We start from the raw sequence: 27,821 nt of genomic DNA on the forward strand, positions 1-27,821 counted from the left end.
AATATTAAAATTTTAATAGAACTTCATAGGAATGTCTGAAATGTCTAAACTATAACAAAAAATTGTAACAAAAAACAGAGCATGGAATTTATTACTTTGTAAATCAAAGACTGTATAGGATTTTAAAACTGGAGAAGACCTTAATTTGCCTTGGATTCAGTCTCTTCTTTGGGCTGATGAGCAGAGGCCCAGAGAAGTTGAGACTTGCCTTGGATTATACATCTAGTGAGAAACAAAACTAGGATTAGAATACCCATTATTCTATTAAAAAGTTCTGATTTTCCTTGTTTAGCACACCACCTTCTGACCTCAGTGTTCAATTGAAACTGCTTTCCCCAAGTTACCAGTAATCCCTAATTGTCAAATCTAAAGATATTTCATCAGTTCTCAATCTTCTTTACCTCTCAACACCCTTTGACAGTTGACCAATTTCTCTTTCTGAATAGTTTCTTTTTTTTCAGGACACTTATTTCTCTTGATTTTCCTCTTAAAAAGGTCAGGATCTCCAACTGCATCTGGGACCATCTGCAGTCATCCTAATCTGTAACTTGCCACTGGACCCTCCCACCCCACCACTTCTAGAACCTTTCCTCTAAGATTTCCTCCACTTTATTCAATAGCAAGCTACCACAGAGCTCTCACTAAAATGGCGAATCAAAATATATTGTCTATTGTTAAAATAAAAACTTTTTAAAGTAAGGTTGATCAGCCTAGGCCTAGACTATTGAAATGGTCTTCTAATTAGTTCAGATGTCTTGGTACTTTAATGTATGCTCCAAAATGCTGCTATTGATTTTCCTAAAGTACAGGTGTTGACTATTTCTCTTCTACCCCTCCCTTCCCAACTCATTAAGTTTCAGTGGCTTCCTGTTAGCTCTAAGGAGAATCTCCTAGACTTGACATTCAAATTCTCCAAAATTCAATTATTTTTTTTTAGGTTTTTGCAAGGCAATGGGGTTAAGTGTCTTGCCCAAGGCCACAGAGCTAGATATTTATTAAGTGTCTGAGGCTAGATTTGAACTCAGGTACTCCTGACTCCAGGGCTGGTGCTCTATCCACTGTGTTACCTAGCCACCTCCCAAATTCAAATTTTTCAGTCTTCCACTGAATTTCATATGCTCTGTGATCCAGCCAAATTCTCCTTGCTGTTTCTCATGACAGTTTATGCTTTTGCCCTGACTGACCCCTGAATCTTCCCTGTTTTCACCTCTTCGAAGGTTCTAGTTTTCATCATTACCCAACTTCTATTAAAGGACTTTTCTCTTACCCTAACATGCTAATAATTTGTCCCTTCCCTTTCTCCTTCTACTTTCCCTTAGACTATTTTGTATCTCTTCCCTGTGGTTTGTTTTTTTTTTTTTGATGTGCATTTTATCTCTTTCCTTAAATAAGTTCTTTGAGGGAAGAGACTTTGGCTTTTTTCTTTGAATCTTCAAGGGCATATGGTAGGTACTTAATATTTGTGGATTAAATATAATGCACAATTTGTGGGAGAAAGGTGCAATAGAGACTATTAATTTCCATAATTTCAAACTCAAAGGCCAAGGAATACTTTTTTTTTAATCCTTAGCCCTTAGTTCTATAACTGGCACAAACTAGTAAATGGCTTAATAAATTTAGTGTTTAATAATGCTTGTTGACTGATCAAGTATGGAATATGAGCTTTGTTTGAATTCTTATTCAGAAATGGAAAATACCTCTACAACACCCTGATTCATGCATATCTGCATAATGGATTGGGTTGAGGTTTTCAGATATCCAAGTGAAATCTTTTCTTCTATCAACAGCACTCATTTACTTTTTTCTCTTCTTGTGGCAGGTGCCATCTGCTCATTTTAAAAATAATTTTTAAAAGCAAGTGTTTTAGTTTTCAAAGTGAGGCGAAGACAAGTGGTATTTTTAGTCTTGTTTTCTACCAAATACCCAAAGAATTCTGGGCCAGGAGTCAGGAGATCGGGGTTGTAGTCTTCATTCTACCTCTAGCTTGCTATGTTATGACCTTTTGGCAAATCATTTATCCTTATGTGACCTGCATTCTGAAAACTGGGGCAAAATATTTAGAAATATTTAGCCCCCTCCACTACCTCTTCAGTATTTCAAGAGAATATAATAGATTTTGAAATGTTAGGACTGAGGGGGCTTCATCTGATCTGCTCATCTTATTTTTCAAATGAGAAAATGAAAGCTTAATGAGATAAAATGACTTATCCAAGGTTTATACAATCAGTTAATTTCAGAGTAAGAACTCAACTCTTAATCTTGTGCTCTTTTACTTCATGCCACCTATATCATGACTAGGAAACTTTTCAAAGCAGAAGAAATTCACTTTTTATATGTCTCCTATGGCATTTATCATATCTTGTAATTTTAGATATTTTCATATATCTTAATCTCCCCTACTATAATGTAAACTCCTTCAGGATGATGAATCCTCTTTACTCATCTCTGTATCCCTCACATCTGTCTCTTGTATGTTATGGGTGCATATTTTTTGAATGACTCAATGGATGGATGAATGAGCACAAATATGTGTGAAACATTGTCTTAATCATTTAAGGGGAACAAAAAAAGTAACAATTTTTATTCCTGCCCTTGGGCTTACAATCAAATTGGAGGTAGAAATAAGGAAGTGGAAGAACAGTGGGTTAAAGGCTGAGCTGTGGTCACTGAAGGACAATGAAAAGAGACAAAAAGGAAATTATAGGATAGAAGCAGCAATAGAGGCTGGTAGAAGGCCCTGTTATAGAATTGAAGGGTGAAAGTTTCATAAAGTATCAGGGATGAGAGGAGCAATTTATAATAATTTTGAAAAAGCCAACAAAATAAAGATTGAGGAAAGAACTGAAGAAATAACTGTTGGACAACTGGCAGAAGAGTAGGCTAAGGAAGGCAATATTATTATTATTTTTAAACTTTGTCAATCTTGCCTGACCTGAAAGGATAGTACATATTCAGTCCATCTAAAGATTGGCATAGAAGCTCTACTCTACTTTGTGAGTTCACCTTTGGCAACCTGGAGGTGTACCTGTCTTCCATTTCTTTCTCCATTTTAATGTTGGACTTAGTACAACACTCAGTTGACTTTGACCACTGCAGCTCAGAACTCCTAAGCTTAAGATATCAACTAGCCTCTGCTTCCCTGGAAGCTGGGGAATGCATTACCTTGTACAGTGAAGTGATGTTAGTGAATGAAGGAATGAAAGAAAGAATGATTGCATGAAAAATGTCTACATGCTAAGTACTGGTGATGTGAGTAAATAAAAAGCAAGGTAAACCCTCTCATCTTGCCACACTTAAACAACTCTTTATTTTATTTATTTATTTATTTTAGGTTTTTGCAAGGCAATGGGGTTAAGTGGCTTGCCCAAGGCCACACAGCTAGGTAATTATTAAGGATATGAGGCTGGATTTGAACTCAGGTACTCCTGACTCCAAGGCTGGTGCTCTTTTCCACTGTGCCACCTAGCTGCCCCCAGCTCCATTCTAATTTGAGGAGATGATACATAAAAGAAAGTCGAACTGCTAGATGGATAAATGGAAAGATTCTGACCTTAGGAATGCTTCAATTGGACAAATGGAAAATTCCAGGGATCTTGGGACTTATCAGTAGGTTGAATTAACAATTACCAAGTGATATCCAGTGATAGGGTTTTCCCTTCCCATTAAAGTTGGCCATTCTGTTTCTTACCTTATTTGCACTGCATTGGTCTTGGTTCTCTCCTCTAGGGCTAGGTAGCACAAATTGAATCCTTCTTCCACGTAAGAAAAAAAAAATTTAGTTATTTTAAAATTGTCATCATGTTCCCTCAGAGACTTGTTGTTCTTGTTGTTGAGTCATTTTAGTCCTGTCTAACTCTTCTTGACCCTTTTTTGGGATTTTCTTAGCAAAGATACTGTAGTGGCTTGCTATTTCCTTCTTCAGCTCATTTTATAGATGAAGAAACTGAGGCATACAGGTAAGCAACTTGCTCAGAGTCACACAGCTAGTAAGTGTCTGAAACTGGATTTGAATTCACAAAGATGAATCTTCCTCACTTTAGGCTTGGTGTTTTACCCACCTGCCACCGCAAAGTCTACTTTTTTCCCATCCTGGCCACCATCTTCTTCATATTCCTCAGCTTGTCAATGTCCCTTTTAAAATGTGTCCTCTAGAAGTGAATACTAATCTCCAAATGTGTCCTGATCAAGGCTGAACATTGTGCAGGATTTTTACACTTTTGTTACTGCCATGTACAATTCCATTAGGTTTTTTTGTAGCTACATCATACTCAGATCTCTTGTTGAGCTTGCAATTCACTCAAACCCCTCAATTCTAACAGACCAGTAGATTAGAATAGGCACAAAAGATAGCCCAACAAATGATTATAGTAATCTATTGTTGACAAACCCAAAGACTCTGGGATAAGAAATTATTATTTGACAAAAACCATTGGGAAAACTGGAAAATGGAATGACAAAAGCTAATCATTGACCCACATCTCATACCCTATTCTAAAATAAGGTCAAAATGGGTATAGGATTTAGACATAAAGAGCAACACCATAGATAAATTAATAGACCAAATAATACTCTATCAGATCTATGGAAAGGGGAGAAATTTATGATCAAACAAGAAATAGAGTACATTATAAAATGAAAAATGGATGATTTTGACTATATTAAATTAAATTTTTTCTCCACTAATAAAATCAGTGCAGCTAAGAGTAGAGGGAAAAGGGGTGGCTAGGTGGTGTAGTGGATAAAGCACTGGCCCTGGAGTCAGGAGTACCTGGGTTCAAATCCTGTCTCAGACACTTAATAATTACCTAGCTGTGTGGCTTTGGGCAAGCCACTTAACCCCATTTGCCTTGCAAAAACCTAAAAGAAAAAAAAAGAGTAGAGGGAAAACAAAACTGGAAAGTAATTTTCACAGCTAGGTGTTCTGATAATGGTCTCATTTCTAAAATATATAGAGAATTGATCAAATTTATAAGATTACAAGTCATTCCCCAATTGAAAAAAATGGTCAAAGGATATGAACAGACAATTTTCAAATGAAATTAAAGATATATATATATATATATATATATATATATATATATATATATATATATATATATATATATATACATACATACATATATAAAATCATATGGAAAAATGCTCCAAATTCTTATTGATTAGTAATGCACATTAAAAACAACCATGAAGTACTATCTCACACCTATCAGATTGGCTAAAATGACTTAAAGGGAAAATGATCAATATTAGAGAGCATATGGGAAGACTGGGACTTTTATGTACTGTTGGTGGAATTGTGAACTAATTCAGGCATTCTGGAGAGCAATATGGAAGTATGCCCAAAGAGCAATAAAACTGATCATATCCTTTGGCCCAGCAATAATAATACTAGATCTATATCCAAAAGAAATCATAAAAAATGGGAAAAGTCCCATATGTTCAAAAATATTTTTATAGCAGCTCTTTTTGTAATAGCAAAGAATTGGATGGGAGGATGCCCATCAATTGGAAATGATTGAAAGTTATGTTATATGAATGTTATGGAGTATTAATGTTCTTTAAAAAAACCCATTATGGTTGAACTTTTGAGAAGATTGGAAAGAACTGATGCTGAGTGAAGGGAGGAGAACTAAGAGAATATTTACACATTAACAACAATATTGTGAATTAATCAACTCTGATGGATGCAGCTTTTCTCAACAGTTCAGGGATCCCAGGTCAGCCATGGAGATATGTTATGGACAATGTCATCTACATCCATTGGAAGAACAACAACAAAAATTGACAGAATCTGAAAGGATACTATATTCACTTAAAAAAAAAAACCTTCTTGGGCTGGCTAGGTGGCGCAGCAGATAAAACACCGGCCCTGGAGTCAAGAGTACCTGAGTTCAAATCCTGTCTCAGACACTTAACTATTACCTAGCTGTGTGGTCTTGGGCAAGCCACTTAACCCCATTTGCCTTGCAGAAACATAAAAAATAAACCTCTTATGTTTTCCCTTCCTATCCCATGGTTTTCTTTCTCTTCCCTTGGTCCAAATTCCTGTGTAGATTTGTTGAACATAGGTGTACATGTACAACATTTACTTGACTGTTTGCCAATTGAGGAGGCAGGGAAAGAGTGGTGGAAAGGGAGTGAAAAAAATGTGTAACTTTCGAATTTTCAGGTGGATGAATGTTGACTTTGATGTAAATGTTGGACCTGGCATCAGAGGAGACTTGGGTTCAAATCTACCCCTAATACATACTATTTGGTGACAGTGGACAAGTCAATTAACTTTTCTAGCCTCAATTTTTCCATTTAAAAGATAAGGATAATTACCATGGTGTACCTTTCACATAAGTATTAGATAAGATTATGTAAAAATCACTTTGAATACTAAACTACTATCAGAATGACTTTCATCATCATCATCATCATCATCATTATTATTATTTATTATTATTATTATTATTATCATCAATCTGGTTAGTTTCAAACCACTATCACAACATATTGAAATCTCTTTGGAACCCTAGATCTAATAATTTGGTATGTAAGCTTCACTGTCAAACTTTAAGCAAAAATTTTATGACCATTAAAAGAATAATATGAAAGTCAACTCATAGTACAAAAGAGTATTGGATTTAGAGTTTAAAAGAACCAGAGTTTCAAATCCCATGTCTGTTGCTTTAGGTCCCTGAGAAAGTCACTGAAAGAAAATGACATCCAAAAAAGTCACCTAAAAAACAGGCATAATTAATGTCTTTAGTACCTACTTTCACATTATTATCTCAAATGAAATAATATACATAACATGTTTTATTGTTATTAGAATGTTTCCCTTGAGCCTTTTCTAGGTTAAATATTACCAGTTCCTTCAATTCATTCATATCAGGTGATCTTGAATTCCCTCAGCATCCTAATTCCTTCTTGATTCCATGCCAGTTTGACACTTACGTTCTTGGCCATTGATTTGGTGTTTCTATTTAATTATGACAGATTTTTCCATCTTTTTGTGTTCCCATACCTCTTGACATTCAGCAAACCTTTCTCTACTTCCTATTTAATATTAAAGAAAATAAATTCTACTATGCATATGCACATAAGAAACAGATTAATTTTCATAGAGAAAACTATTCAGTACATAGTATTTTAGTATGGTAAATTTATTTTGTCTTTCAAAACACATTAAACTAAACATTATTCTCCATATATTCTCCATTATTCTTCAAGAAATAACGTTGTTTATACTCCCTGGGATTATATGTGCCCCAAATTAAGAACCCTTCAATGAAGAACATATCTACCACATTACTGGACTCACCTCAAAACTTTCCTTAACTTCCTATTGCCTAATGAGTAAAATATTCGCTCCTATTCCTGTCTGGCATTCAAGGCCTCCAAAATCTAACTGTAGCCCATCTGCCTCCTTCATCTTACATACTTCTCTTCATATATTCTATGTTCTAGCCAAACAAGACTACTTTCTATCCCCCAGTTCTCATCCTACTCTTTTCTATCTTGATGCTTTTGTTTATGCTTGGAATAGACTTCTTTCAGCCTCCTCCTCCATCTGCTAAAGTCCCTCCCTCCCTTCAAGGCCTGACTCTAGTGTTACCTCTTCTAGAAAGGTTAATCAAATTCCAAGGCAGACCTCAAAGGTGAATGTGATTTCTTTCCTTAAATTTTTCATGTCTCTTTTACCCCAGGCTTCCACGTTGCCCTCATCTCACACTTTTATCTTGGTTATTTGAGCAAATGTCATTCTCCTGTTAGACTAAAAGCTACTTGAAAGTTAGGTCTATGACATATCCATTTTTTTATTCACAGCCCAAATCTCAGTGCCCTTTCTATTATAATAAGCACTTAACGAATATCTGCTTTATTGAATGGAATTGACATTTGAATGAGTTAATATTCCAGAATAGATACTGGATAATTCCAGGTAGACTGGGAAATATGCAGATTTTAGAAAATATCCATAACCTGTCCTCGTGGAGTTTATATTCAAGTAGAGGGATATTTACAGTTAGATTAAAAAAATGCAAGTAGGTAAGAAAGGTACAAACAAAATGCTACCTTTAGTTTGAGATATGATCTTATACCTTTACCATCTTTTACTGCCAAGTTCCCAGAGTGAAAAAAAAATGAATACTCTGCCTCTGCATCTTCTCTGCCCACTTATTTCACCCACTCACTTTTCATCCTATTGCAATCTGGTTTCTCACTTTACTACTCTAGTAAAATTGTCCTCCTTTGCCAGTGATCTCTTACCAGCTAGATCCAGTGATAACCTCTTCTCTTCCTATCCTCCTTGAACTCTGCAGCTTTGAAATATACTCTCTTCTCAGATATTTTCTGCTCACTTGACTTCTCTTTATTCTTTACTCTCCAGTCTTCTTTGTTTGAGTCATTACCTGTTGAATCAATACCTGTACTCCAAGAAGATGTATAGTGGTCACACTCTGGTAAAACCATTTTAGCACCTGGGCTAAACCAGGTGGAGGTTAATACCGATGGACTTCCCCAAGCATGTGAAGACTTCTCCTCCCTCCCCAATGGAATGGACAGATGAAAACAATTTGTTCCAAAGGCTATGAAGGGAGCTAAAGAGATGCTGTGGAATGCTTTGAACTTGGTCAGATATCCCAGGCCATTGCCAGTCATGTTTACTTTTGTCTTCTACTGAACTTTGATGACTCTGGAAGAGAGAATGAGACAGACAACTTAATCAACTTGGTCTAACTTAAATCCATTTCACATACAAGTCAAGATATTACCCCCGATGTCATTGGTCCTCTTTGAAAATGAAGGATGAACAACAACATTAACAATTCATTGGACCCCTAATCATGGATTTCTTCTGAGACTTTTTGCTGGGTCCATCTTTCCTTTTCCATACTCCCCCCTCCTGCCTTATTAATAGCAATACTACTATGAGTTCAAATACCTGAACCTCAATCCTTTAGCTCAAACTTACTGAATGATACCTCCATCTAGATGCTCTCAAACACAAGATGCCCAAAACCTAATACTTCCAACCTATTCACCAAAAACAAAAACAAATTTTTTTAAAAAAAATACTTCCTCCAAACTTTGCTATTTGTACAGCACCTTTCTTCCATATACATGGGGTCTTATCTTCAAAGTCATTCTTGACTGTTCCTTTGTCCCTTCCCTCATGTAATCATTCTTAAATATTGTCAGTTCTATTTTCCCAACATTTCTTCCATCTGTGCCTTTCTCTCCACTCACATAACCATCACATTTAAGTTCTCTCTTTTTGCCTGGACTATTATAATAACCTCCTAATTGGTCTCGTTGGTTCTAGTTTTTCCCACTCTCCAATTCATTCTCCATACAGTGGCTGAAATAATTTTATTAAGGCATAGGTGTGAACTGATCACTCTTCTACTCAAAAACTGTCAGTGGCTTCTTCCTGTCTTTAGGATAAAAGACAACCTTGCATTTAAGTCTCTCTACACTTTGGTTCCTACATTACCATCCTGTCTTTATCCCCCATTTTTTTCCTTTCCTGCTTCCTATGTTCCAGACTAACCAAAGTACTAGTTCTTACCCAGACTCAAAATTCATCCTCTACTTCCAGATTTGCCCAAGCCAGAGTCAGAAAAAATACAGTATTATAAAAAGAGCAAGAACTCTGGAATCAGATGACCTGAATTCCACCTGGTTTCTGATACGTATTTAACTTCCTTCTTGGCCATTGATTAGGTGTTTCTATTTAATTATGACAGATTTTTCCATCTTTTTCTGTTCCCAGAACACTTTGCTCACATGTAAAATGAAGGGATAGCAATAGATTTCCTCCAAGGTCCCTTCTAACTTTAGAAGCATGTTCCTATGATCCAAATCTATAGCATATTTCTCTTCTCATCTCTACTTTACAAAATATTTATCTTCCTTCTGTGCTTAGCTCAGATTCCAAGTCCACCATGAAACTTTCCCTGAACTCTCCCTTCCCCTTCCCCATTTCCCCTCCTATTCTCTCTTCCCCTCCCTCTCTTTTACCCTTATTCTCTCCAGTCCTCTGTCCCCTCAAATCACCTAACAGCATACTTGCCTGTGGTGAAGAAGTTATTCTTTTATGGTTTTAGTTTCTTTATAAAAGAGAGATAATAATACTTATATTCCCTATATAACTGTCTGAAATGACTTTGCAAACTTTGAATTATTTTATAAATGTAGCTCTTAATCATTATTATTATCATTGAGGTAGCATGTTATAGTGAATAGAATGCTTTCTTGGAGTCAGGAATCCTGGGTCCAGATATCTTATGAGCACTATTTCTATCACCCTGGACAAGTCACATGACCCTCTGTACTTCAGACCTCTCTCTAGGATTTCTCTATTAAATTATAGTGTGATATTGATATATTACTTTGGTGGAAGGAAATATATACCAGGAACTTCCAAGAGTGGTAGAATCATAGATTCTTTGTGTATGTGTGGTTATTATTTCCCCATAGAATATAAACTTCTTGAGAGAAAGGACTAAAAAAAATTGCATCTCTTCCTCTTAACAGACTCTTTGCATATTGCTTGCAACAAATATAAGCTGACTTTGTTTGAACATTATTTATTAAGGATATGGTAAAATTAAGGGAAAGATTCCTAGAGGAAGTGGCATTTAAAATGAATGGATGGGTGGAATGATGAAGCATTTACAATGTCCAAAACACAATATTTAGAGGGAATGGATGATGTATATATAGTCAGAAGATAAGCCTAGCCAAATTCAGACAGTGCCTTAATCTTATTGGCTACAGAATGTTGACTTTTTCAGTCAATATTATATAGAAACTTTCAAAGACTATATACTAAATAGTGGAAAGACTTGCTATTCATGTTTTTAGTCAGACACAGTTGAAATAATGCATCACTGATGAAGAAAAGAGTTAATGGGGCTATAGGCAATCCAGACATAGATAATCAAAAGAACATAAAGGTAGGAAAGTATGATGCTAATTCAGAGAACAGTATGCAAATCTGTTTTCACTGGAATCTAGGATAGGGGAGTAGCAAGAGGTAAGATCAGAAATAGCTCTTACTTTCACTTCTAGACTAAGGAGATAAAAATTTGAGCAGTAGGCAATAGGAGCATTGTAGCCAAGGAATAGAAGAATCAGAGATATACTTTCAGAAAATTGGTTTCTGTGTAGGATGAATTGGAGATGGAGAAAAAAGTAGAAGCAAGGAGATTATTGAATCAGCCCAAGTATGAGCTGATGAAGACTTGAATGAAGGGTGGTGGTAGTGGTAGAAAGGAAAGGTTGTTGTATGAGATACTGTACAGGTAAAATCAGCAGTATTTGTTGACTTATAGATGGGCAAGGGAGAGAGAACAGTTAAGAATGAATACCATTTTCTGAGCCTTGGGGACTGGTAGTGCTCTGAATAGTGATAGTGATGAGAACTGATTCTATTACAGAATAAAACTCAAATTCACAAATCTCTTCAAATCCTCCCAACCCCCAGATAAGTCTAAACATACATTCAAATGGGACCTTCTACAGGTCCAGAATGGCTGTGCATTAACTGACCCAGACAGCATGAGTCGTCCATTAAAGGAGGCACAAAGGAGTGGGTATGCATTATAAGAGCCTCTAATGAGCACTATATTATCATGGCTAATGACCTGAGAAAAATTCATTAAGGAAACCCAAGTTTTTGGCATAGAATACTTTGGAAGACATCCAAGGTTTTGAGCCTGGACAGATGCTAATTCCATTTAGGTGATTTCAGTTCATTTTTCTTTAAATGGTCCCTCCTTTAGAGCTGGGAACCAGAATCCAAGGCCGAAATCTGACCTGAGGTCCCAGTGACAAGACACCTCCTTGATTGCCATAAACACAGCTTGATTCATCAGGTCTGAGAGATAGCACAATATGGAAGGAATGTTGGATAGGGAATCAGGAGTCCTGGGTTCAAGTCTTGACTCCAAAACTCAGTATTCATGATACTATATACCATGGTCAAGTTCCTTCTCTTCTGAGCCTCTATTTTCTCATCTATAAAATGGTCATTATAATATATGTCCTTATATTGGCCATGTGGAAAGCTATGCAGAAATTCAAAACTCTTCCTGAATGTAAGTTATTACTTCCTGCCTTGGAGATTGTACTCATTAGTTTCCTCAGTTACTCTTTTTTTTCTATTTTTAAAAATTGTGTTGCCAAAATGACATTGAATTATCCAATGTAAGTTTTTTTTTCCCCAGACAAACTTTTTCTTGGCTACTTCCCAAACAGGCTTTTGGGAAATGAAAAGCATAGCTTTTAGGAAAGAGGAGAGGAAAAGGATAGGGTTCCTCCCCTTCCCTTATAGTGTTTCCCATTTGAAAAATATAGCTGGAAAAAATTCTAGAATCAGGAACAATAAGTAGGTTCTGTTTGGTGCTGCAAATTCGACATAGTTAAGGAGCTACAGATAAATTAAGGACTAGATAGGACATCCTCTGCATATGTCTCCTTGAATAGGTGCTCATTGCTTCCCACATGAACTAGTATAATAGTCTAATTAACTTCTCTATAGAAAATCCCTTTCCTCCCCAACCTCTAATCTTCCACCTTTCTCTTAAAATAATCTTTCTAAAGAGACATGTATCTGCTCAAGAAGTTTTGGTAGCTATCACTATCTCTGCAGTAACATGTATGCTCTTCAACTTGCTACAAAATTCTTCAGAATCTGAAGTCAGCTTACCCTGTGTTTCTCACTGTATTTTCCATTGATTCTCTTTACACATGCCATGTCCTATCTACACTAAACAATTAATAGTTTTCCAAATTCAGTAAAACATTTGTAAACCTCCCTGCCTTTGTACAGCTTGGTTAACAAATCTAGAATGTACTCCTTCCTTATTTTGTGTCTTGGAATTTTTAGCTATCTTAAAGATTCATTCCAGATTCTACCTTTGACAGGATATCTTTATATATATAATATACATATATATTATATTTAATATGCTAGGCCATAAAGAACCACATTGTTTTTGTTCTTGAGTCATTTCAGTTGTGTCTGGCTCTCCATGATTCCAGTTTATTTTAATAGATGAGGAATAGAGGCAAACAGCATTTAGTGACTTACCCAGGATTACATGACTAGTAAGAGTCTGAGACTAGATTTGAACTCAGGAAGGGCTCCATCTTTCATACCCAATGTTCTATCCACTGCACCACCTAGTTGCCCAGAACCATGATGTTTTCTTGATTTCTATAAAATAGAGGTTTGAATCATTCCATTTTTTCTCCATTTAAAGGTGAAAATACCTAGAATAATAATTTTTTTTGTTTCTCTCATTATTTTGCCAGGATCGTCTATATTTTGTGATGGAATATGTGAACGGTGGAGATCTCATGTACCAGATCCAGCAGGTTGGACGATTTAAGGAGCCACATGCTGTGTAAGTTTCCACCATGATCTGTCTTCTTTCCTTGTTGGATGTAGGAATGTGGGCAATGGGCAGAATGATGTGATGATTCTGCTGAGATGAAATTTATAAGGCTAAAATATTGCATTGGAGTCAAGGAATCAGCTTTCTAAGTATAAGATGAGAGAGGTGTTACTAAATAATAGCTGATGTGGGGAAAAATATCTTAGGGTGCTAGGGGGTACAATCCACTAGTTAGTACAATGGCAATATCAACCAAAAAGATTTCATTTCATCTTAGCTTCATTAAGAGAGGATTATGATAGTCCCATTGGTTTCTGTCTTGATCAGACTGCACTTAATTAAGGGGGTCATATTAAGAAATAAGTGACAATTTGGCATCTGTACAGAGGAAGATAAACAAGATGGGATGGGGGCCATTTGAAGAAACTAGAGATGTTTAGTCTGAAGAAGACAGTATGATAACTGAGTATTTAAAAGGTTTGTCACATGGAAGAAGATAATATTAGCTCCACTGGGCCCAGGAGAGCAGAACTAGAGAGAAAAGTGGAAGTTGCAGGAAGGAAGATTTAGTTTGATATATAAAAAAAAAGACATTTTCAAAAAATGGAACTCATAGGATCATATGTTTTTCTCCTTTTTTAATTAATTAATTTTCACATTACTATAAGTTGTAAAAGTAAACATCCCCCCCCAACATAAATAGAGAAATCTCAAGAAAAATAAAGTGAGGGGAAAAAAAAATTATACTTCAGTCTGTGTTCAGTTACCATCAGCTCTGTCTCTGGAATGGATCGCATTCTTTATTATAAGTCCATCAGATAAATTGCTTCAATATTTTTTTTCCCCACAGTTGCTATTACTAGCTGTATTTCCTTCCATCTTATTCTTCCCCACCCCCATTTTCTCTCTCCTTTTACTGTTTCCCCCCACTGTGTATTGTATCTGACATGGGAGGGTACTCTCCCATTATCTTCCCTCTCTTCTATCACCTACATCCTCCCTCCCCTTCCCCTTTCCCCTTTCTCCCATCTTTTTCCTCTCCTCTTTCCTCAAGATATATTTCTATACCCTATTGAGTGTCTATGTTACTTCTTCTCGGAGCCACTTCTGATAAGAAACTAGCTCATTCCGCCTCACTTTCCCCCCTTCCACTCCATTGCAAAAGCTTTTTCTTGCCTCTTTTACTTGAAATATCTTAGCCCATGCTACCTTTCCTTTCCCTTTCTCCCAGTACATTCCTTTCTTGGCCATTGACTCTATCTTTAATATATTATACCCTCATATTCAGCTCCCTCCTGTGCCTTCTCTCTTTCTCTCTTGCCCTTTCTCTCTCTCTCTCCTCTCTCTCTCTCTCTCTCTCTCTCTCTCTCTCTCTCTCTCTCTATATATATATATATATATATATATATATATATATATATGTACACACTACACACACACACACACACACACACACACACACACACACACATTCCTTCTAACTGCTCTAATAAATGAGAAGATTCAGATGAGGTATCAGTATCATCTTCCCATGCAGATATACAAGCAATTCGACATCATTAAATCCTTCATCATTTGCCCTTCCCATTCACCCACTTTATGCTTCACCCAAGGTCTGTATTGATCAAATTTTCTGGTCAGCTCTGGTTGTTTCATTAGTAAAGTTTGAAAGTCCTCTATTTCATGAAATGATAGAATCATATGTTTAGAACTGAAAGGGACCTTAGAGAACATTGAGTTTAACTTCTTTATTGCCTTTCCTCTCTAATTACTTTCTATTTATCTTATGTATAACTTGTTTGTTTGTATATTGTTTCCCCCATTAAATTGTAACCACCTTGAGGACAGGAAATGTTTTTTGTCTCTTTTTATATTCCTAGAACTTAGCAAAGTACCTGGTATGTTGTTGTTGAGTCATTTCAGTTGTGCCCAATTCTTTGTGACCCCATTTGGGGTTTTCTTGGCAAAGATACTTGAATGTTTGCCATTTCCTTCTCTATCTCATTTTACAGATGAGGAAACTGAAGCAGAATTAAGTGACCTACCAAGGTCACATGCCTAGTGTCTGAGGTTAGATTTGAACCCAAGAAGATGAGTCTTTATGATTCCTAGACAGCATTCTATCCACTGTGCCACACAGCTTCCTTAGAACAAAGTAGGGACTTAAAAGTTTATTAATTGGTTGCAAAAAGAGAAATTAAGTGACTTGCCCAGGGTCACACAGCTAATATGATTCTAATTAGTGTTAGAGTTTAGGTTTGCCTGACTCCATACCCAACAGTCTATTTATAATGCTAACTAGCTCTCTCAAGAGTATAATGGGTTCCCTGAGAAATTATTTTATTTATTTATTTGTTTGTTTGTTTTTCCTGAGGTATTGAATCTTGATGGGATTTTCATGGATTTTATAGCAAGGGATTCCTGTTCAGATAAGAATTGTAAAATATATCCTCTCATATCTCCTCTAACTTTTATCTCCTTATGATTTAGGGAAGGAATTATGAGCAGAATGGATTAAAAACTATAGGAGACAAACGAAAAACAGATGGATGAAAGGAGAGACTAGCAAACTCTCTATTCTCTGGAAGTTTGAGGTTAAAAGAACATACCTTTTTTCTAACTCCTTAATTTCCTGATTCCCGTTTGGTCGTTTTCATTATACTCTTTTTTTGGGGGGGGAGTGGAGGGGAAAGGCAATCAGGGTTAAGTGATTTGCCCAGGATCACACAGTTAGTAAGCATTAAATGTTTAAGTCTGGATTTGAACTCAGGTCCTTCTTTCTCTAGGGTCCAAGTCACTGCCCCATTTTCAGTATAGTCTCAGCCAATTAACGAGGAGTGTCTTTACCTTTCCATTTTATTCTTCTGACAATTGAGTAGATTCAATTTACAAATGTAGCCAGGTTAGGAGGTGTCTTTGCACTTAGAGACTCTTCAGACTTGGCTGCCTCTGTCCATTTCCGTGCATCTAACTTTATTTAACCCATGTCCTCCATTTCCACTTGTATTGCTGTCTTCAAATATTTGAAGGGATGTCAAGTGAAAGAGGGATTAGCCTTGTTCTGCTTGACTAGAGAAAGCTGAATTTAGAGGAATGGACAGAAGTTACAGGAAGATAGATAGAAGGGAAAATTTCCTAACAATTAAGAACTGTCCAGAAAGGGAATAGGCTGCCTCCAGTGTCAGTGAGTTCTGCATCAAAGAAAGAACAGATATATAACTACCTGTCAGTGATGTTGTTAAAAAAGAATCTTACTTTGGACAAAGCTTGGTTAAATTACCTTTCAGCCTTGGAGACCAGTATTTTCTGTTTATTTCATAGCTTCTACTTTCCTTATACCTTGACATATGTAAGCTGAAATGCCCTGTTGATCATTGTCATTGTTCTTCATAGCAGCTAGTTGGCACAATGAATAGAGTCTGGAGTCAGGAAGATATGAGATTAAATTTGACCTCAGATACTTACTAGTTTTGTGACCCTGGGCCAGCCATCTAACCTGTATTTGTTTTTCAGTCATTTCAGTTGAGTCCAACTCTTTGTGATCCATTTAGGATTTTCTTGGCAAAGATCCTGGGGTTGTTTGTTATTTCCTTCTCCAGTTCATTTTACAGATGAGGAAACTGAGGTTAAATGACTTATCCAGGGTCACACAGCTAGTAAATGTCAGAGGTCCTATTTGAACTTAAAAAGATGAGTTCTTCTGACTCCAATATGTTTCCTTATCTGTAAATTGGGGATAAGTAACAATACCTACCTTCCAGGATTGTTGTGAGGATCAATTAATAATTGTAAAATATTTAGCACGGTGCCTGGAAAATAATAAGAGCTATATAAATATCAGCTATTATTATTATTATTGTTATTGTTATTATCTACTTACTGATTCATCACCTATCACTATCTAGCTTCCACTTCCCTCAATGAAATTTCCCTTTCCCTAACTACTCTTGGCCTCTCATTCAACCTTGAATTTCCCTTTTACCTCTTGTTTCCAGAGGCAATGCTTTTCTACTTGAATGTGTTATAGGGAAGAAGAGGAGGGAAGAGGAGAGGTCAGGGTCAGGACAGAAGCAGAAGGTGCACTTTTGGCCAATTATCATTACCAACTAATGCTTAAGATTTAGCTCTAGTAATTTATATATAACAGACTTCAAAATAATTTACATAAAAAAGATATCATAGTCTGAGTCCCTTAGCCTTCTTCTTCTTCGCTAAAGAGAGCTGAATTTAGGGGAATGGAGAAAGTTACAGGAAGATAGATAGAAGGGAAAAAAATAGAACTTTCCTTAAAGGTTAAAATGCTATCTCTCCAATGCTAGAGCTACAGATACTTGGTGAGGGGCAATGGAATATCTGGCCTCATTTGTCCTTCCAACATGAGATTTTGTGAAAAAAAAATGTCCTAAAAAATGTAAAAATTGGAGACAACATCAAAGGGCATCTAATCCAACCGGCACTTAAATAAAAATCCTTTTTTACAGTAGTCTTGCCAATCTTTACTCATCTCCTTGACTACCTACAGACACAGGAAATTCACTCTCCTAAAGTAGCCCACTGTATATATGGATGGGTCAAATTGTTAGGAAGTTGTTTTTTTAATTTATTTTTTATTCTCATTTTGTACAAATGTTTTTTACATTAATAAAATATTCTTGTTTACAAGTAAACAAAATACCCCTCCTCCCCCATGAATATAGATAGACTTGCTTGTGCGAAAAAAGTAAAGGGGAGAGAAAAAAATTAAAATAAAAAAAATAATAGTAATAATTGTAGGCGCAATGGACGAAGCACCAGCCCTGGAGCCACGAGCACCCAAGTCCATATCCAGCCTCTCAAACCCAACATCACCCACCCCTGTGGCATGCAAGCCACCCGATCCCCACTGCCCTGCAAAAAGCAAAAAAAAGAAAGAAAAAAAGACCCAAAATAAAATAAAATAGTAATAATAGTAGGGGTGGCTGGGTGGCAGACAGAGCATTGGCCCTTGAGCCAGGAGCACCTGGGTCCAAATCTGGCCCCAGATACCCAAAGATCACTCCACTATGTGGCCCCAGGCAGGCCATCCAGCCCCACTTGCCCTGCACCCTCCCCCAAATAATAATAACAAAAAATGTGCTTGAGTCTTTGTTCCAACACCAACAACTCTGTCATGGGTGGATCTCAATCTTTATGATAAGTCCATCACAAAAGTTATTTCCATATTTTTCCAACGTTGCCATTGCTGATTGCAACTCCCTCCTTTCTTATTTCTCCACTACCATGTACTCTATTTTCTCTCTCCTTTCACTCTGACTCTGCTGTAGGGTAGCTGAGTGGCGCAGCAGACAGATCCCTGGTCCTGGGGCCAAGAAGCCCTGAGCCCCCATACCACCCCTTAGGCCCAGAATCTACCTGGCCCTATGGTCCTGGGCAGGCCTTCCAATCCCAGCCCCTTGCAACAAGTAAGAAAGAAAATGTGTTATATCTGGCCACTCTCCACCCATGGTCCATCCTCTCCTCCTTTATTCACATCTCCACCCCTTCCCCCTGCTCGCCGTTTCTTACTCCAGATGTCTATACCCCATTGAGTATATATGCTGTTTCCTCTCCTAGCCATCTCTGATGAGAGCAAAGGTTCCCTCATTCCCCCTTGCCTCCCCACTTCCATATCATTGCAATAGCTCATTGTAATAAAAAAAATCTTAGGTGAGATAGCTTGGGTTATTCCCCCTCTCCCATTCCATTTCCCTTTTTTTCTGTTGACTCCATTTTTACACCATATTTTATCTTCAAATTCAGCTTTCTCCTGTGCTTCAACTATAAAAGCTCTCTCTACCTGCTCTATTAACTGAGAAGGTTCATATGAATATTATCAGTGTCATTTTTCCATGCAGGAATACATGCAGTATATCATCATTAAGTCCCTCATATTTCCCCCCTCTCCTCCAATCTCCATGCTTCACCTGAGTCCTGTATCTGAAGATCAAACCTTCTGTTCAGCTCTGGCCATTCTAAAAGGAACCTTTTAAATTCCCCTGGTTCATTGAAAGTCCATCTTTTTCCCTGGAAGAGGACATTCAGCCTTGCTGGGTAGTTCATTTTTGGCTACATTCTGAGCTCTTTTGCCTTCCGGTATATTGTATTCCAAGCCCTATGAGCTTCCAATGTAGTTGCTGCTAAGTCCTGTGTGATCCTGACTGCAGCTCCACGATATTTGAACTGTGTCCTTCTGGCTGCTTGTAATATTTTCTCTTTGACTTGGGAGTTCTGGAACTTGGCTATAATATTCCTGGGGGTTGGTTTTTTGGGATCTCTTTCTTGGGGGGATCAGTGGATTCTCTCCATTTCTATTTTGCCCTCTGCTTCTAGAATATCAGGGCAATTTTCCTGTAGTAATTCTTTGAAAATGATGTCAAGGCTCTTTTCCTGATCATGACTTTCAGGTATTCCAATAATTTTCAAATTATCTTTCCTAAGTCTGTTTTCCATATCAGTTGTTTTTTCAATGAGATATTTTACATTTTCTTCTAATTGTTCATTTTTTTGGTTTTGAAGTATTGATTCCTGATTTCTGGTAAATTCATCAATCTCCCTGAATTCTATTCTTTGTCTGAAGGATTTGTTCTCCTCAGAGAGTTTTCTTATATCTTTTTTCCATCTGGCCGATTTTGCTTTTTAAAGCATTCTTCTCCTCAATAACTTTTTGAACTGTTTTATCCATTTGACCTAAGCTGTTTTTTAGCATACTATTTTCTTCAGCATTTTTTTGGATTTCCTTGACTAAGCTGCTGACTTCATTTTCATGTTTTTCCTGCATCTGTCTCCTTTCTTTTCCCAGTTTTTCTTCCAACTCCCTCATTTGATTTTCAAAGTCTTTTTTGAGCTCTGTCATAGCCTGAGCCTAATTTCTGTTTTTCTTGGAGTCTTTAGATGCAGGAGCTTGTGCTTCCTCATCTTCAGACTGAGTATTTTGATCCTTCTTGGGCTCATTTGCAAAATATTTCTTAATAGTCTTCCTTTTGTTTCTTTGCTTGCTCATTTTCCCAGCCCTTCCTGAGCTTTTGGGGCACTCCCACAAGGGAGTGTGAGGCTCTGTCCTCCCTCCTGGTCTGTGAATGACCATAAGCACCTCCCTCTGCCATAGGGCTGAGGTGGGGGGGGGCCCTGCTGTTCTATGGGGGGGCCTAGACTGGGATCAGAGTGGTCAGAGCCCCAGAGTCCTGTTCCAGGGGCAGAGGACAGAGCTCACAGTCTCTCTTCACTCCCCTCCCTCAGCTCAATGGGCTCATGCTTACAGGCTCCACCTGCTTCTGTTTCCTGGATCAGGGCTGGGGAAAGACCATGCTGCTTGCTGTGTGCCCTGAGGGCTGGGCTCCATGTGCTCGCTCTGGCAGAGGTCCCCTGCTCTTCCCCCACTTTGTGCCCGGTCCTCCTCGGGGTGCAGCTCAGGAGACTCCCCCTCTGCTGTGAGCCGCGGCTCCCAGCACCCCGGGGCTGCCTCCGGGAGGCTGATTTTCTTTGGCTCTGGCAGGCCACCCCTCTGGCAGGCCGCCTCTCCGATCCGGGGAGCAGAGCCTTTCTGCTCTTTTCCAGGTTACCTTGAGTAGGAGAACTGCCTCACTGGGTCCCTTTGTGGGTTCTGTCTCTCAAAAGTTTAGTCCTTAGCTGATGAATTTTATCAGAGAGCTCCTAAGACTCGATCCCTTCTTGTTTCCATCTTGGCTCCCTAGCTGTTAGGAAGTTTTCCCAGATTTTATAGTTAAATCTTTCTACAATCTCTACTCATTAATCGAAGCTCTACCCTTTGGGGCTACATATTTTCATTTCTAGATTAATAAACATGCTCTTAGATTAAGACTATCCAACCTTACTTTTAAAAGGTTTTATTGAAACAAGAGACATTATATTTTGATTTGCCAGTAGCTTGACTTCATTACTAAAGCATTTAGTAAACCCTTGGTGGGCCGATTGCACATGGCCTGCAGGCCACATTTTGGACAGCCCCGCACTAGATCATAGGTGGCCAACCTTTAGCTCTTCTAGGCCATATCACCCAACAAAAACTTTTCAAGGACCACATATAGAATTTAGCATTTATTTATGACTATAATGTAATCCATATTCCCAATGAGTAACAATAATAAAATAATAAAATGCAATAATGCTATATGAATGAACTTTAGGAGTGCATGTAGCCCACAGACCTCAGTTAGATACACCTGCTCTAGATGCTTTGTTCTGGTTATGGTTTTTATTTTTTTAGGTTTTTGCAAGGCAGTGGGGTTGAGTGGCTTGCCCAAGACCGCACAGCTAGGTAATTAATTAAAGGTCTGAGGCTGGATTTGAACTCAGGTACTCCTGACTCCAGGGCCGGTGCTCTATCCACTGCGCCACCTAGCTTGCCCCTGTTCTGGTTATATTTGAGCTCAGACTTAAAGATCAAGGTTATATATCCCTCTTTCTTTTTTTTGAATTGTACCCCAAAGAATATATTCCCAGGAATATATTCTCTTTCCAGGCCGAGTATATCAATGCTTTATGACTAGAGTTCTATTCTTGGTTCTGCTATAAAGTAGGTGAGTCATCTTGGACAAATCATTTCTTTGCTTTGAATCTCAGTTGTCCTCCTCTGTAAGATGAGGCATGTATCTCAAAGTTTGCTTTTAGCCCCACCAGCAATGATTTTGTGATTCTCCTAGACCACCTTAGCAGGCTACTATCCATGGTCTGAGTTCTATGCTTGAGAACATAAACTCCCACTAGCAGTAATGGGTATTGCTTTTCTCTTCTGGCATCTACTTCAAATTAAGTCTTTTTTCCAATCTGTTGCAGTCCAGTGGTGGTGACTTCACTCTATGAGTTCTGATGAATATTTAACATCTGGCACACTGTTCCAGAGTAGAGTGCTGGATTACTTATGGTTTGGGAGTTAGCTTTACAGTTTTCTTAGAGTTGTGATATAGACTATTTAGTGAAAAGTTGTTGCCAAAAGCATGCTAAATGAAGCATCATTAGAGGAGATGAGAGCCCCTAGACTTTTCCTTTTTTCCAATATGTTCCCTCCATGTCCTAAAGATTCCTGCATTATCCTTTTTTTTTAAATGAGGAGATCTGAACTCCTTGCCATTAGTTAAAATATTGCTTCTAAATCAATAACTAGCATTTACCTAGTACTTTAATGTTTGCATATCTGTCCATATTTGACCAAAATTGCTAGCTATTATTATATAATTCTTATTTGATCTTCAAAGTAACTCTTTGAGGTAGGTGTTATTTTTATTTCTATTTTATAGATGAAGAGACTGAGTCTCAGAGAGGTTCAGTGACTTGGTCCCATAAACTAGTATCTGAGGCAACTTTTGAAGTTGTTTTCTAGTTTTCCTGCCCATTCTACCACCTGGTTGCCCAAGTGGATTAAGTAGGAGCTTTGTGAACTTTGTATCTTTTCTTTCTGAATCCACCAGAATGAGAAGTAGATTTGAGTGCTGATTTCAGAGTAGTCCTCCCTGTCTTTCTTGCTGTAGATCTTAGTAATAACTGTCCAGGAAAGAGATTGGGCTATGCCATTTTCTCATATATGGCTATGCTTTTCCCATGACTGGGACATAAAATCCTAAAATCTCAGAGTGGGAAAGGAGGACAGAAGTCATCTAAGATGTCTCTCCTCAGACCTGAAGCATGAATACCTCCTATAACATCCTTAAAATGTAGTCTACTAACTGCCTTTGAGACAGTTATGTGTTATAGGGGATAGAGTGCTTGACCTGGAGTCGGGAAGAAGTTAGTTCAGCTAGTGGTTTGATCCTGGGCAAATCCCTTAACCTCCATCTACTTTAGTTTCCTCAGTTGTAAAATGCATGGGATAATAGTTTTCAAGATGTAATACAGTTTCTAAAACATAGTAGGCACATAATCAGTTTTTATTCCCTTACTTTCCTTTCCCTCTGTTTTAAACTTTTCAGGAATGATGAACTCACTCCCTACTGAGGCCTCCTAGGAAGTCTGCTTAGTCAAAATTACTAGGCTTAGTCAGATAGCTTGGGCTTGAAGCTGATCTTTGTCCCTTACTAAGCATTTAGCCATGTGCAAATCATATAAACTATGCTTATGCTCATGGGTTTTTTGGTGAACAAAATGCCTTACATACTATAAAATGTTATGTAAATGGCAATTTTTATTTTTATTGTATTTATCTTTTATGTGATGAATTATATGTTTTATTATGTAATTCACATGAGTTTCAAATATACTGAATTATTTTTAAAAGCTGAATCAGGCTTTATAGATTGGAAAGCCCTGACGATCAAAGCATTTGCTTTCAAGCTCAATATAAGAAAAAAAAAATCTCCAAGCAATAAAGAGTTGTCCAGAAATTAAATGGGCTGCCTTGTAGGGACTAAGCTCATCATACCTGAGGAAGTTCAAACCAAAGTCAAGTTGATTACATTTTGAGACATTGTAGAGTGCATTCATGTTTCAGGTAGAGGTGCTGTTAGATGACCTCTGAGTTCCTTTCAGTCTAATAAAAATAATAATAATAGTGATAATTATAATAGCATTTATATAATACTTTAAGTTTTATAAAATGTTTTACATTATCTTATTTGACCCTTATAACAACCTGGTGAGGAAGATATTATTAAATTTCCCATTTATAGGTGTGAAGACTGAGGCTGAGGGTTACATAGCTAATAAATGTCTGATGTGGGATTTGAACTCAGAGCTTCCTGTCTTCAGATGTAACACGGTGCCACCCAGCTAGACCTCTAGGAATTTTAGGAAGATTTGAATCAGCTACTAGAAAAACACAATAATATTTGTAGAAATCACAGTCTCAGTCCATATCATTCTTCCTGTTTATGGTATTCCACCTGCATCCCTACGCTTCCCCTTCAATGTCCTGACTTTTCTCTGTGACAATATCTTTTAGAGGTTGCAGGTGAATTCTGTGCTTTGCCTCTTTATTAGAATTATTAGTTAAGAAATTGAGTTAGATGATGTCTAATTGCCCTGGAACAGATAGGATACTTTACCTGTAGGTTATACAGGTCATCAGTGACTATGGAAGTACAAAGCAGGAAGACGGTGTGAGAGTTAATACCCATAGTTTGAAAATCTTGAGATTTTGTTGTTCAAGTTGATTGTATGGGGTTATAGAACATTAATTAACTAGTTTGGCCATAGGCAAGTAACTGTAGTTTATCTGAAAGAACTAATTCCATTCTCCTTTTGAGAAAATGACTTCCTTGAAAAGGCCTAATCTAGACCAGCGCAAATGGACTCAATATAACCTCAGAAAACAATTTAATCCAGAATTTATCAAATACGGTTCAATAACTGGACAGCATATCCACATAAAAGCAAATTGTGGGTCAGATGAATAGAAAACCAGGGAAGACTGTTGAGAGTAGTAGTTCATAACTGCAGGATCCTTGGTGGTAGGAGAGGGGAAGGGGGGAATGGAAAGAAATTGTTGGGAAATGTCTACAAAACCATGTTTACCAAGCTCTGTCATTATGATCTTTAATAATTGCTGGTATTTGTATAATGCTTTAAAAGGTTTGTAAAGTATTTTACAAATATCATCTAATTTCACCTCACAGTAACCCGGGGAGGAAAATGCTATTTATTATTCCCATTTTATAAGTGAGAGAACTGAGGCCAATAGAAACTGAGTGATTTGCCCAGTATCTTATAGATAGTAAGTGTCTGAGGTCAAATTTGAATCAGATTTTCCTGATTCCAAGCCCTGAACTCTACCACCTAAATGCCTCCATCTTTATTTAGCTCCAATACAATATATTCAGTTACTATAATCTAGTATATGATATTGCTTGAGTAGAAAAGATTGGGACTGACCTAGACCCAGATAAGTAGTGTTTAATGAGAGTGAGGGTTGGCATTCTGATTAGCTAGGTTCCTGGTGATGTGTTATGAGGATGGGGGTGGGGGTGGGAAGTACTTAGGCTAACCTCATTTTTGCTTTGTTTACCATGACCTATTTCTTGGATTTATCAATTAGTGCTGATATAATAGACCTCTTTCTTTACTTTTCCCAATAATGACAAAATGAGAAAGGAAAATTCTGAATCAGTTTCAGTCTTATGATCTTTTAAGTAATAGTTGGGAACAAGAAGTGGAAATGGGAGAAGATAGAATCCCGGATCATACATACTCTATGGGTGAAGAATGTATATACGCCATGTAGAAATTGTCACTAGTTTATCATTTTTACAAAGCAGAAGTCTTATTCGTTTTTTTTTCTTGTAAGATAAGAAAAAAAAAAGGAAAGCAAGCATATTTAGGTCCTTTAATCATCTTTCTCTTAGAAACCATAGTTACCCACCTGTCCCTTCTGGTGCAGTAAGTTTTCCATTATTCCAACATCAATGCTAATCATAGAAATTGTCTTAGGTTGATTCTTCCTCTAGGTGGTTTCTCCCATCCATATTCTCCCCAGATGAGCCATTGGCCTCTTATCTGCTAGATAACAGACTGAGCTTAGTGGTGATTGTCATATAGGTTTCTCAGGACTACTGGTGTCCCTGGTGACACCATTTGAAATTAGACCTCTGCCTGGGAGATCCGATCCTCAAACTGGTTCTTTCACCCAGCTGGTCCCCCAAAGCCATGTGTTTTAAATGAACAGTTATGTTCTCACACTGTGGTTGGCAGCCATTACTCTATTTATTATTCTGTACTGTCAATGCTATTAAAAGTTACCTGTATAAATACATGTTTGCATGCTGTGTGGCTGGCGGGACTTTAGTACCTTGTATCCAGTTAATTGAATTTTGTGTAATGAGATTTAGAAAGCACTCAACTTTAACATATTTGCTTTAACAGGCCTATTCTGTTGATTTCTTTTTGTATTTCAGATTCTATGCAGCAGAAATTGCTATCGGTCTATTCTTCTTACAAAGCAAAGGCATCATTTATCGGTGGGTGAGCACTTTATTTCTTCCCCCCTCCCTTGTTCCTCTACTCCTTTCTTTCCTGTCTCTCATTCATTTTTCCCTCCAAAAGAACTACCTCCAAATTGGAATTTTAAATTAGCAGAAATCCTAGGGACCCCTTGAATTTTCGCCGAATCAACTTGGAACCATACTGGAACTCTCTCTGGGAGTCTGGTGACATGGACATTAAATGGACACAGTAACTCTTTCCTGTGGAGAGGGGCAGGGCTAGGCAAGAATGTATTTCATTCTTTGCTCTGTGTTATAGAGCTGGGACCTCACAAATGGAACATTGATGTTTTTCCTACCCGTAAATAGTATGTTTCCACAGGAAGAAAAGCAGTTTAGCTGTCATTTGGGTGTGACAGCCTTATCATATCCAACTATTAGTTTAGAAATAAATGTTTTGAATCATGAAATTTCCTACTTAAAAATGGTTCTTCTACTGCCTGCCAAATAAAATATAAACTTGTGTCCCTTTCACATGCCAGACTGGATTTGTTTCTTTTCCCAAATCTCACCCTATCTGCTCTCTTTGTTCCCTGGTTTATATTGACCCATGTCTCTGTCTACTACATCTCTGACTGTCAAAAGTCTTCCCATTCTTCATAGTCTAACATACATGTCATCCTCCCCATGAAGATGCTCTTTCCCTCTCAGTGACACATGATCACTATCTCCTGGACTTCTCCTTTACCCTTATCATATTTTCCTTTATTTTTTTTAGTTTATTTGTCTACATGTTTCTATTATCACCCTTCTCCCTTAGATTTTAAGCCCTTTGTAGGGAGGAACTATGTCATTATACTCCTAGTAGCTAGAACAAACAATTCATTAGGTGCTCAACAAATATCTGCTGAAATGTGATGATAGTTTTAAAAGTCCTTATCACAATGTCTACTCAGAGTAGGTGCTGTATAAATGCCCTTCCAAATTGACATTTCAGGAGAAACTTTAGCCTTGGCATTTGGAGGTTTGCATGAAGAGGGGGGGGGAAACTTGGTCCTAGCCTGGTGATTCATCAATGGTTTATCTGGATTGTCTAGCTAAGAAGATCATAAAGATAAAGATATTCTTTCATCACAAAGATCCATCTGTTTCATTCTCTTCATGCCATATTGATGGAAAGTTCACTATGGAGCCTCCCATTCATAGGGCATGTTGGACACCATTAACTCTCTGGTACAAAGAGTACCACATCCACAGCTTTACTTGTATTTTATGGGATCACCATCTCTCTGGAATATGGATCCAAGAAGAGATTTTTATCAGTAGTATCTACAGAGAAATTTCCCCCCCTAGGAAATAGAGTAATTAAGCTGGGGTTTTTGAGCACACCTTAAAAACCAATTTTCTGCTCATAGCTGACATTTTGATGTCTTACTGTTGGTAAGGATAGAGAAGATCTCTGAATGGAGGGCTTGTGGTGTCCCATCCAGAGGTGAAACTGCTGGTGGACTGTATCAGGAACTATACCTGAATGACCTAT

At 37.5% G+C, this 27,821-nt stretch overlaps 1 protein-coding gene across 2 annotated transcripts in view; it reads left to right on the forward strand.

Moving 5' to 3' along the window:
• The window catches only part of PRKCB (protein kinase C beta), a 704,261-nt gene that overhangs the window by 522,217 nt on the left and 154,223 nt on the right, over positions 1 to 27,821 (forward strand). For both annotated transcript variants that reach the window (XM_074196811.1, XM_074196810.1), the window contains exons 11-12: positions 13,315 to 13,406; positions 26,255 to 26,317. In XM_074196811.1, the coding sequence (XP_074052912.1) occupies positions 13,315 to 13,406; positions 26,255 to 26,317 (155 nt within the window). The remainder of the gene's footprint in view (positions 1 to 13,314; positions 13,407 to 26,254; positions 26,318 to 27,821) is intronic.

The sequence above is a fragment of the Macrotis lagotis genome, chromosome 8 (genome assembly GCF_037893015.1).
Source record: "Macrotis lagotis isolate mMagLag1 chromosome 8, bilby.v1.9.chrom.fasta, whole genome shotgun sequence".
Classification (NCBI taxonomy): Eukaryota; Metazoa; Chordata; class Mammalia; order Peramelemorphia; family Peramelidae; genus Macrotis; species Macrotis lagotis.